General features: G+C 46.9%; 1 protein-coding gene across 2 annotated transcripts; it reads right to left on the bottom strand.

Moving 5' to 3' along the window:
- Positions 1 to 209: 209 nt before the first annotated feature.
- On the bottom strand, positions 210 to 11,224 carry LOC311104652 (kelch-like protein 3). Of its 2 annotated transcripts, XM_084146517.1 has the most exons (15): positions 11,091 to 11,224; positions 10,304 to 10,426; positions 9,654 to 9,760; positions 9,323 to 9,444; positions 7,972 to 8,134; positions 7,433 to 7,542; positions 6,618 to 6,734; positions 5,716 to 5,865; positions 5,066 to 5,183; positions 4,755 to 4,952; positions 4,535 to 4,636; positions 3,118 to 3,246; positions 2,210 to 2,350; positions 1,951 to 2,094; positions 210 to 1,763 (listed from the first exon to the last, which is right to left on the bottom strand). In XM_084146517.1, exons 1-15 carry the CDS (start codon positions 11,108 to 11,110, stop codon positions 1,735 to 1,737), a joined length of 1,773 nt encoding a protein of 590 aa, XP_084002643.1. In that variant the 5' UTR covers positions 11,111 to 11,224; the 3' UTR covers positions 210 to 1,734. The 2 variants fall into 2 exon arrangements, with proteins under 2 accessions (XP_084002643.1, XP_084002642.1); XM_084146516.1 differs by lacking the exon at positions 11,091 to 11,224 and having other exon boundaries at positions 10,304 to 10,494.
- Between the last annotated feature and the right edge of the window lie 1,333 nt (positions 11,225 to 12,557).

The raw sequence follows: 12,557 nt of genomic DNA, 5'->3' as shown, positions 1-12,557 counted from the left end.
TTTCACTACTTATTTACTACATAAATTAATGGTAAGTCAGGCTCTCAGCTACCCCACACTGATATTTGAGTAGGTTTTTATTGCAGAATGAAAACTAAAGGGAGACTTGTCAGAACCAGGGGTATAATCATTACACCGATTCTGTTGCAAAACTTTTCATTTACATTTACATTTTAGTCATTTAGCAGACGCTCTTATCCAGAGCGACTTACAGTTAGTGAATACATATATATATATATATATATATATATATATATATATTATTATTATTTTTATACTGGCCCCCCGTGGGAAACGAACCCACAACCCTGGCGTTGCAAACGCCATGCTCTATCAACTGAGCTACATCCCTGCCGGCCATTCCCTCCCCTACCCTGGACGACGCTGGGCCAATTGTGCGCCGCCCATGAGTCTCCCGGTCGCAGCCGGCTGCGACAGAGCCTGGATTCGAACCAGGATCTCTAGTGGCACAGTTAGCACTGCGATGCAGTGCCTTAGACCACTGCGCCACTCACTTTTCCAAACCGTTTATTCCAAACGGAAAATGCTAACGAGAGTTTCTATTGGACAAATTCAGGTAGTTCCTTCCCCGTTTCGTTTGCTCCGTTTGGTTCTTAAATGGTTTCCGTAATGAATACACCCCTGGTTCCTAAACGGTAAACGGTTTCCGTAATTAATACATCCCTGGCTATGGGATGCGGGGGGGAGTGGGCGGCTAGAGCGAGACGACAAATTCAAAGACAGCTTACTTTTCTATCCTCAAGGGGAGAGAGAGACAAATAGCTAGACTGTTGTTTACTATTAAACTCAACACTAGTATTGTTTTATATTTCATAAAGCAGTTTGTGTTTCTTAACCAGGCAAAGCTAAATAGTAAGCTGGTGACTGGTGGTTACGGGGAAGCAAGAGTGTTGCTTGCGCGATGTGTAGCGGGCAATGATCGGAGGCGGAGCCTGCCTTCCGGTCTTGCTCCTCCGCAGCTCACCAGCTGATGTAGGCTGTGTGTGGCACGTCCTTCCCACTGCTAGGGAACAGAACCCTTGCTGCTCTGCGCACCCAGTGTTGCTAATATTCTCCTTATCATAGTAGCCTATCCAGTCCTAGTGCAAATACAAGTCACAAGAAGGCAATTCCGAGTCACAAGTCATGAAAATCAGGACTCGAGTCGGACTCAAGTACTACAACACTGCCAGAGCTCATGGTTGGTTTGAGAGGCCCGTGTTAGCACAATGTGTGTCTGCACGGTCACAGTCTCACAGGCCAATCAACAACCACCTTCTTGGTCTTAGTTCAGTTAGTCTATCCCTTAAAACAAGGTCAGTTTATTCCCCCCCTCTGTTCAGTTGTAAGGAGTCTGAGGAGAGTGAGGCCCTCCTAATACTAATGTAGCTAAATGGCCCCCTGTGAGGCTGTAGGAAAACAGCCCCCTCCAGTCTTAAGACACTTTGCTCCAGGCAGCTTTGTTGAGTCTTGGGGTCATTTTGACCATGGAAGCCGATGTCTCTCTCAGGCCCGCTCTGCCTGGAAGGAATGCGGTTAGAGTTACAGGGCTGAGACTGCAGCGCTGCTCTGCAGAGCTCTGTCTGGGCTGGGGTCTCCCTCTCTCCCTCCCTCCCAAGCCACCTGTCAGGCTAGTGTTATTCCATGGAGTTGACTGTAAAATCAGACGTCTGTGTGGCTCCCTTTGATTGCTGCCTGTGGCTGTGGGGTCCTGCTGCCGTCGGGGGCTGATAGTCATAAAGGCTTGTCTATAACGGATACACCTGGAGTGGATATAGCAGGGTACATCAGGACATAAATTAATAACACACTAAATGAACCATATCACATTAAACACCAAACCATCTCACAATCAACATGTCTTAATTCTTCAAAGGAGAAGGTTCTGAGTTTGGATGCAGAGACAAGCATTTGAAAGGTGGTATGAAAGGTCAAAAGGTGAAAGGTTACCTGCATAGCTTCGGCCATTGCTCATGTTGGTAGGGAGGAGGCTCCACTTGTCTGTGGCAGGGTTGTAATACTCCACTGAGGAGAGGTTACAGGAGCCGTCATCTCCTCCGATCACATACAGCAGTCCGTTTATGGCGCATACTCCTGCATGAACACAGTGGGAAGAGGTCAGACACACACACACACTCTAGAGACAATGATATGCAGCAGGGGGTCATATTTGGGCATAGGGGAGTGTGTGTTGCATCAGGCTACTCACCAGCGTTCCTCCGACACATGTTCATGTCACACACCTGTCTCCAGTTGTTACTAGGTGGGTCGTACACCTCCACACTCTTCCTCACCAGGGGCCCATCATGACCCCCTGCTGCATACAGCTGCCCGCTTAGCACCCCAACACCTGCACACACACACACACGTCTGGTTAGATCTATTCCCATATAAACACATATACTGGCAGTGCATTAAAACCACATCCTGTGAGTATTGTCTTATTTGTACTGATATGGTTGTGCTGTTCCCTCCTAGCTCCTGCTGCCAGTAAGTTAGTTAGCAGTAGAGTACTGGATGAACCCAGGCAGTCTGTAGGAATCAAGGGGCTGCATTGTGTTGGTGCTACTTCCTCTGGCCAGCTGAGCAGACTACACAATGAGCACAGGACACTCAAACACATCCCGAGCCAGGAGGCTCACACACAGAGGCCTATGGACCTCCACCAGATCACATTCACAACAACAACCTTCACTGAGACACAGAGACACTCTCACAGAACCAACGTAACAGAATGGGAGGGAAAAAACACAACAGAACCCTTTGAGAAAGAGAGATATCATCCCAAGAATGTTTTTATTTACAAGACATTGGGTCTTGGGACACCTTGCCTATTTCCAGGAATCTCTGTAGGCAGTAAAAGTTAGTGTGTGAGGTTAGTTGAGCCCTTTACAACTCTATATATAGTCCTATACCACATATCATATTGCACAGCTCCATTCCACATTCCCTGGACTTAAAGTCACAGCACTCCCATGTTACCATGTCTCTGTGGACACTGACAGTGTGAGTGTAGTGTGTCCGCAAGCCACAGAGGTAGCATTGCCTGCTTCTAAACATGTAGGATAGCTAGTCTGTGATAAGGAGAGGGTTGTTGATGGTGAGGAGTGTCTGTACCTGCTCCGCTGCGTCTGGTGCTCATGTCAGCCATGTAGCCCCACTGGTTACTGACTGGGTTGTACTCCTCCACCGTGCTGAGACACTGGCGTGAAGCCCCGTCGTAGCCACCCACCGCATACAGCTTCCCTGTACAACACAATACACACCGACTGAGGAATACAACGAGGAACACATACAAAGAGATGCTCAATGTACAACCGCAGACAGGAAACCAACACACGCCCACTGACAAATACACAGGCACAGAAACACACAGCTCTATAGACACTGAGTGGACAAAACATTAGGAACACCTGCTCTTTCCATGAAATAGACTGACCAGGTGAATCCAGGTGAAAGCTATGATCCCTTATTGATTTCACCTGTTAAATCTACTTCAATCAGTGTAGATGAAGGGGAGGAGACAGGTTAAAGAATACGTTTTAAGCCTTGAGACAATTGAGACATGGATTGTGTATGTGTGCCATTCAGAGGGTGAATGGGCAAGACAAAAAATGTAAGTGCCTTTGAATGGGGTATGGTAGTAGATGCCAGGCGCACCGGTTTGTGTCAAGAACTGCAACGCTGCTGGGTTTTTCACGCTCAACAGTTTCCCGTGTGTATCAAAAATAGTCCATCCAGCCAACTTGACATAACTGTGGGAAACATTGGAGTCAACATGGGCCAGCATCCCTGTGGAACGCTTTCAACACCTTGTAAAGTCCATGCCCTGACAAATTGAGGCTATTCTGCGGGCAAAAGGGGGAGGGGGGGGGGGGGGGGGGGGGGGGGGGGGGGGAGGTGCACTCAATATTAGGAAGCTGTTCCTAATGTTTGGTATACTCAGTGTATACTCTGATGAGAAGCTCTATATAGACTCTGAGGAGAAGCTCTATATAGACACTGAGGAGAAGCTCTATATAGACACTGAGGAGAAGCTCTATATAGACACTGAAGAGAAGCTCTATATGGACACTCAAGAGAAGCTCTATATGGACACTCAAGAGAAGCTCTATATGGACACTCAAGAGAAGCTCTATATAGACACTGAGGAGAAGCTCTATATGGACACTGAGGAGAAGCTCTATATAGACACTGAGGAGAAGCTCTATATAGACACTGAAGAGAAGCTCTATATGGACACTCAAGAGAAGCTCTATATAGACACTGAGGAGAAGCTCTATATAGACACTGAGGAGAAGCTCTATATGGACACTGAGGAGAAGCTCTATATGGACACTCAAGAGAAGCTCTATATAGACACTGAGGAGAAGCTCTATATGGACACTGAGGAGAAGCTCTATATGGACACTGAGGAGAAGCTCTATATAGACACTGATGAGAAGCTCTATATAGACACTGAGGAGAAGCTCTATATGGACACTGAAGAGAAGCTCACAAAAAGCACTGTTGACACACACGATTCTTCTCTTACCGTCCACCACTCCCACTCCGACACTACTGCGTCTCGTGTTCATGGGAGCAACAAGAATCCACTCATTGGTCTTATAGCTGTAAGCCTCCACTGACGACAGGCCTGAGATGGAGGGAGAAAGGCTCTTAACAAAGCAGCTCTAATGTACCTTCTGAAAGCAGGGCACAACACTGGGCGAGGGGAGGAGAAGAGGGTTAAGAGGGGGGTAAGGACTGGGTACCTGTGCTCCCGTCGAAGCCCCCCACAGCGTAGAGCAGGTCCCCCAGCACGGCTGCCCCCAGAGTGCTGCGTCGCTCTTGCATGCTGGGTACTGTGGTCCACTGGTCTCTCATCCCGTCGTACATGTCCACCGTTCTGACTCGCAACGAGCCATTGAAGCCTCCCACAGCATACACCCTCCCTGCCATGAACACCACACCTGAGAGAGAGAGAGAGACGTTAAAGGCTTTTAGGTTTCCCCAGTAGAACAGACAAGTCAGAGAGGAGTGTGTGATTTCAGAGGTAGTAGTGGCCAGAGGGAGGTGTGTTTACCTGCCCGACAGCGTCTGGACGGCAGGTCAGCCACCTGGTACCAGCGGTCCTCCAGGAAGTCATAGCACTCCACACTACGGATGGCCTTAGGAGCCTGCCCACCCACCACTATCATCACCTAACACAACAATAGGGCTCCGGTTGGTTCAGATAATGTCAAAGTCAGAGGGTATAAATAACTTTGTGTGTGTGTTTTTGGCCTTGTATTACTCTCCTCGTGGGTACCGGAAATCCCCACAAGGGTAGTAATATAAGGAACATCCTCCCTCCCATTTCCCAGCTCCAACAAGTAAAAAATATTTTAGGCTTAGGGGTTAGGTTTAGGGTTACAATTAGGGTTAGGGGTTAGGAGTTAGGGTAAGGGTAAGGGAAAATAGGACTTTGAATGGAAATAAATGTTTGGTCCCCACAAGGATAGTAATGTGTGTGTGTGGTTTGGATTTACTATCCTTGTGGGTACCAGAAGTCCTCACACGGAAAAATGCTATTTTAGGCTTAGGGGTTAGGTTTAGGGTTACAATTAGGGTTAGGGGTTAAGGTTAGGTTAAGGAAAATAAGATTTTTTATGGGAATAAATGTTTTGGTCCCCACAAGGATAGTAAAACAAACGTGTGTGTGTGTGTGTGTGTGTGATGCACGTGTTGTCTGACCTTGGGCAGGCTGATAGGCGTGCGTGGGCGTGTCCGGTCGGTCTTGATGAGGTGGCGCTGGTCAGCGGGTAGGAGGTGGTACTTCATGGCCTCGATCAGGAAGTCCTTACAGGAGTTGTTGTTCTTAATCAAGGCCTCCTTCTCCACTATCTGCTCCACAGGACACAGCACAGTGAGCAATACAGACACACGAAACAAGCACAAAGTTCACCATCTGTCAAGTTCACCATCTGGAATAAAACAATGCAGTGGGTTTTCACATATCACAGTTTGATTTGTATGATGGAGCATGTGGGTGCTTGATTAATTATTAATGCTATGTGACAACAAGGTGAATGGTGGTGCTGAGTGACCCACCTGTACTAGGAAATCTCTGGACAGAAGGACCCACCTGTACTAGGTCATCTCTGGACAGAAGGACCCACCTGTACTAGGTCATCTCTGGACAGAAGGACCCACCTGTACTAGGTCATCTCTGGACAGAAGGACCTACCTGTACTAGGTCATCTCTGGACAGAAGGACCCACCTGTACTAGGTCATCTCTGGACAGAAGGACCTACCTGTACTAGGTCATCTCTGGACAGAAGGACCCACCTGTACTAGGTCATCTCTGGACAGAAGGACCTACCTGTACTAGGTCATCTCTGGACAGAAGGACCCACCTGTACTAGGTCATCTCTGGACAGAAGGACCCACCTGTACTAGGTCATCTCTGGACAGAAGGACCCACCTGTACTAGGTCATCTCTGGACAGAAGGACCTACCTGTACTAGGTCATCTCTGGAAGAGAAGGACCCACCTGTACTAGGTCATCTCTGGACAGAAGGACCCACCTGTACTAGGTCATCTCTGGACAGTAGGACCCACCTGTACTAGGTCATCTCTGGACAGTAGGACCCACCTGTACTAGGTCATCTCTGGACAGTAGTGGCAGACGAACGTGCTCCATTAGCTTTGGCATGTGCTCCAGACGAGCGTCCTTGTCGTGCTTTATCCAAGCAACAATGGCCTCAAATACCTGAGGAGAGAGAGAGAACACAAAGGGTTAATTACATTTACCAGGAGGGGAACAGGAACTGAATGTAACTGGTGCTGTGACTCCCCTCATTTATCTGAAGACAGACTGAGACAGCCATCTGCCATCCCTCTCTCTAGCTCATCCAACCTGCTCCTCCACTCTCCTGCTCTATTCCCTGAAGATAGATAGGATCAGAGCTGTGATTGGATAGACAGGAGACGGGGGGCCAGATAATAGAGACAGGACTGGTGTCATGTTGTTGTGTACATGTGGGTTGAAGAAGAGGGAGTGTTGGGGCCTCTGTTGTCACGGTGAGTGATGAGGAGTCTGTTGTCATGGTGAGTGATGAGGAGTCTGTTGTCAGTAGCAACAGCAGTGGCAACAGTAGCAGTAACAGCAGTATCAGAAGTAGCAGCAGTAGTAGCAACAGTAACAGCTCAGGTCGAGCTCTCTTTCTCTCTGTGGTAAGTCACTCTGGTCCTCTTACAGCAGGAGGGAGTGATGGGGACTCTAGTCACGGTGAGTGACGGGGACTCTGTTGTCACGGTGAGTTGCCGGTGTGCACTTGTCTTCCATAGTTATGGGAAATAAAGTAGTCCTCACTTAGGATAGGATATGAGCCTGCAGTGTGTCCCTGAACAGAAAGGAAGCAGAGGGGTGTTTGGGTTTGGTTTGGGATGTTCTGGTGGCTGGCCTACCTTCTCCTCTGTGGACACGGTGAGTTTGTCGCTGGATATGAGACTGCACACCTGCTGCAGAGACAGGCCCATGAACTCCTCTCCCAGCATCACCTCGGAAAAATGCTGCTCTGTTAAACAAACACAAGCACACGGTTAGACAAACACAAACACATAGGCTGTTCATGGTCCGTTACACCCCTGAGCAATGACAAAGGTTATCAGCATACGGCCAGCAAGCCCCAGCAGTTTACCACGTCTCTACAATGTAAGGTCAAATTTGATATTCTGTTGACATTTAGATGGGATAGAAGGTTTGCGCAGAACAATGTCCATGCAAAACAGGACCAGGGTGGGTCACATCTTCTAAAAGCAGTCTGAGTCAAGAACTCCCTTCACTTGAAGCTCAAAGTAGTCTGTCATAAATACCCACTGTATGCTTTTTAACGGCAATCTGTTGGTACTGACTGACCAAGACAGAGGGCAGTTTCTCCATCCCCTCCGCTAAGCTTACTCTCTCTGCCTGGTGAAACCTAGAAGTGAGGTGGGGCTCCACTCACCAGCATAGGCATGGGACTGGTTGAGGAGCTGTGTGCAGGTGTGGAGGTCGGCAAAGGCTCGAATGCCCAGACAGTTGGTGGGGTGCAGCTGGCTCTGCAGGAACTCGCAGCACACCTGCCTCACGTCCATCAGCTGCAGGAGGCTGGCTGCAGGCAGGAGCACCTACAGAGACACAACACAGGGGTCAGAACACGCAGCAGGAGACTGGACACTCTCAGATCAGCCATCAGAGAGAAGGCAGGCCCAATACAAGACAATATCATCAGGTCAATTAATAGAATACATAGCAGGAAAATGATCTCCTTGTCATTCATTTCTAATGCCAAGCAAATCTCCACGTTTTCAATTAGAATTCAGAGGATTTTAATACTATTCAGTGGTTTGAGGAATCTATGGGAGGCAGACTCATTTCAATTCAATTCCAGAGTAGAGTTAATACCATAATTAAGGGCAACCCAAATGGAGCCCAGACTTTATCTACAGGGGGCCATGATCCATGATGTCAGTGCCACTCACTGGACAAAGGGTCAGAAACAGCCACATATTTACTAGGATATGAGCTTAAGCTGGGAAAAACCCAAAACAGAGACAGCAGGGATTACAGGAGAACTCTGCAGCCCTGGCTCTCAGACTATAGCCGGACAACTGGAATAATGTGTACTGGTGGTACACAGTGGTCAATTCTAAAGGAGACATTTGGCTTCTCTGGTTTATTAGCCTCTAGCCTGCCAGTCCTTCAGTACTATTTTGTGCTTTTACAGGGAGCCCAGCGCTCCCATTTGTCCACATCCCCACACAGGCAGGCACACAGAAACTAGGTCACTCTGCTAGGCTCTCCTTTAATTTAGGCATGTGATTTTGTTTTGGCCTGTTGCGCTTAGGTCTGAACAGGGAGCTGCAGGCTGACTATTATAGGTGGGTGTTTTCAGCAGTTGTGGCCCACACATTCTGAGAGAGCCCACACCGACAGTACCGTAGCACCACACACACATAATTAAAAATGATCCAGTCTTACGACAAGGCTTGGATGCCACTAAAACACACACACACACAAAGCAGGCATGTTGCAAACATTGAGAGGATTTCCTCTCGCTTCATGCACATTTCCTGAGTCAATAATAAGAGGAAAAGCCCTGCCTGCTGAAACCCTGGCCTTGACAGCAAGGAATGAAGGAGCAGACTGTCAATGCTGGAGAAAGGGAATGGACTGGGGAGGGGGGAGACAACTTTATGCCACATAAAAAGTCTAATTCTGAAGAGACCAATGAAGGAATGCCAAAGCAACATGAAAGAATCCATTGACTCCACTTAAACATGTCGGAGGACACAGATAGGGAAGCTGTAGCTCACCTGAACGTTGTCCTCAGTTACTTCAATCATAGCTGTATAGATATAGTCCACCAGTTTTTTTAGTGTCTGGCCATCCACATCCCTGATCTCCACCTGCTGGGCTTTGCTCTCACTCATGTCCCCTGTCCGCCACACACAGTGAGAGAACCCACTTGAGAAGGTTTTATGTGACATGAGGAAAACAATCATCTCACTGTCACAATAAAGTGGGCTTCACTTTCACAACATGTTTCACTTGACCCACGGCTTTCACAATGATGACAAATGTAGCCTATACACATAAACGTATACAGTACAGTCTATTTACCATGAACTGTAGGAAGGCTAATACCTGTGAACATGGCACAGAAGTAGGGGCTGCAGGAGGCTAGCACCAATTTGTGAGCTGTCACCTCTACGTTTCCCGCCACCAACAGAACATCGCACAGCATATTCTTACTGTAAACACAAAAGATGATGGTTGAACAGTGTTTTCCCAAATCACCATACTGATGATTTGTAAATAACTGTCAACATCATACTGATGATTTGTAAATAACTGTCAACAGAAAGAAAAAAATGTATGCACTCTGGATAAGAGCGTCTGCTAAATGACTGTAGCTCAATTGGTAGAGCATGTCGCTTGTAACGCCAGGGTAGTGGGTTCGATCCCCGGGACCACCCATACGTAAAAATGTATGCACACATGACTGTAAGTCACTTTGGATAAAAGCGTCTGCTAAATGGCATATTATTATTATTTATTATATTTAAAATGTTAAAATGATATAAGTGCTCCAGCTGTGTGCAGAGGTCACTGTAGTACTAGGTCATTCATTGCAAAGTAGGCTACTCAGTGCCAAGGATAGGCCATTATGTATAATGTGTTGGCTATTACTGTGTATAATGACACTGGGTTATATCAACATCTTACAAAGGCCATTACGGCTTATTTTCAGTGATGAAAAAAGGGGACCCTAGGCAGGGGTGAAACCAACCTACCTCCTCATGTCATTCATCAGCTGAAATGCCTTTCTCATATGGGTGTGGTTGAAGGTGTGCATCCCCACATCCATGGCATCTTCCTCGGAGTCACAGGTCGGCTGCTGGTCACTAGATTCTCGACTGGTCACGGATAATAAACTGGACATGAATAGGCATACCCAAGATACCTCAAAGATCATTAACCTCAGTCATAACCCCAGCCCTTTGACTTGTACAAAAATGGTAGTAGCAAAATCCCACTGTCATTCCAAAGACAAAGCTGGAGTTAAGTTAGTGTTGCTCAAAATAACTGAACGTGCATTTTAAATTACAATAAAGTATTGTAATGACATTGTAATGTATGCTTCAATACAGTAGCTACAGTTGCTAGCTGGCTAACGTTAACGCTTGTGTATGCTAACACAGTAGCAGCTGATGTTCGTCACTAACTAGTCATTTGGCAGCTCTTTCGCTAGCTAGTACTTGGTTACTAGAACCACGCTACAATAAGTATGTGCCACTCTTATTGACAAACGTACTAACAACGTACATAGGTAACATACAGCTGTCTTGGGCTTCCTTTTGCTCACGCTTTTCGCTTAGATTGCTAATACTAGAACCACATCGACAAACCAATGAGGCAGTGCAGTACAGTAACGTGAGTTAGCTAGCTAAGCTAGCAAGTCATCCAGCTATTCATAGAAAATGCCAAATCTCTCTAAATTATGTAGCAAGTTATCCGACAACATCTGTACGGAATTCATCAGAAGGGTACACTTTCATCCCGACGATTATGGCAACTTACCCCAAGGTTACACAGTCCATGATATCAGATGTGCTGCATAGGTACAGGGGAGCGGCTGGCTACGGGCCCATGCACAAAATGAATCGTCCAAACGAAGTCCAACACAACACTAGAATGAAATAGTTTATTATCGAATCTTGACTCATTCATTAGCTGACAAATAAACCTAGCTAATAATAAACAGGCATCTTCCCACTGCTTCTTTTCTTTTTACCCTAAACTATTACAAAAGGTGTTATTTTCTGACAACTGATGAAGGAAGGGCAGAGAATGTTTTCCCTAGTCACCACTGCTGCTTCATCCGGCCCCCTTTCAATCCGCAAAGACATGTTCCACGGAGAGTAACATCTTGGTTCCACTTGCTCCCGCGTTGCTAGGTTACGGCGTGTCAGGGGTGAGGATAAGAAAGATCCATCCAAGAGATGTCCTTGGGACAGTCGGTTACAAAGTACCTATTCATGAGGTAACTTTATAGCTAATAATATCAACATTAATCAGATCACCTTTAGAATATTGATATACAGTGCATTCGGAAAGTATTCAGACCCCTTGACTTTTTCCATATTTTGTTACATTACAGCCTTATTCTAAAATAGATTACATGGTTTTTTTCCATCATCAATCTACACAAAATACCCCATCATCAATCTACACACAATACCATTTTTGTACAAAAAAAACGGAAATATAACATTTACATAAGTATTCAGACCCTTTATTCAGTACTTTGTTGAAGCACCTTTGGCAGCGATTACAGCCTTGAGTCTTATTGGGTATGACCCTACAACCTTGGCACACCTGTATTTGGGGAGTTTCTCCCATTCTTCTCTGCACATCCTCTCAAGCTCTGTCAGGTTGGATGGGGAGCGTCGCTTCACAGCTATTTTCAGGTCTCTCCAGAGAAGTTAGCTCAGGTTCATGTCCGGGCTCTGGCTGGGCCACTCAAGGACATTCAGAGACTTGTCCCGAAGCCTCTCCTGCGTTGTCTTGGCTGTGTGCTTAGGGCCGTTGTCCTGTTGGAAGGTGAACCTTCGCCCCAGTCTGAGGTCCTGAGTAGGTTTTCATCAAGGATCTCTCTGTACTTTGCTTCGTTCATCTTTCCCTCGATCCTGACTGGTCTCCCAGTCCCTGCCGCTGAAAAACATCCTTCAGCATAATGCTGCCACCACCATGCTTCACCGTAGGGATGGTGCCAGGTTTCCTCCAGACGTAACACTTGGCATTCAGGCCAAAGAGTTCAATATTGGTTTAATTAGACAAGAGAATCTTGTTTCTCATGGTCTGAGAGTATTTTGGCAAACTCCAAGCAGGCTGTTGTGCCTTTTGGCAAACTCCAAGCTGGCTTCCGTGCCTTTTACTGAGGAGTGGCTTCCGTCTGGCCACTCTACCATAAAAGGCCTGATTGGTGGAGTGCTGCAGAGATGGTTGTCCTTCTGGAAGGTTCTCCTATCTCCACAGAGGAACTCT

Source organism: Coregonus lavaretus (genome assembly GCF_964263955.1).
Source record: "Coregonus lavaretus genome assembly, chromosome: 29".
Classification (NCBI taxonomy): domain Eukaryota; kingdom Metazoa; phylum Chordata; class Actinopteri; order Salmoniformes; family Salmonidae; genus Coregonus; species Coregonus lavaretus.
Note: the sequence above shows the minus strand (reverse complement) of the source record. Positions and strands in the feature narration are given on the sequence as shown.

What these genes read in the sequence shown, in the direction of transcription:
- LOC311104652 (XM_084146516.1), bottom strand. Translation starts at nt 10,485, where the DNA reads ATGATCTTTGAGGTATCTTGGGTATGCCTATTCATGTCCAGTTTATTA. An exon ending in CTGATGAATGACATGAGGAG is followed by an intron (nt 9,761 to 10,303) that starts GTAGGTTGGTTT and finishes TTGTGTTTACAG; the next exon opens with TAAGAATATGCTGTGCGATG. An exon ending in CCGTGTCCACAGAGGAGAAG is followed by an intron (nt 6,735 to 7,432) that starts GTAGGCCAGCCA and finishes CTCTCTCCTCAG; the next exon opens with GTATTTGAGGCCATTGTTGC.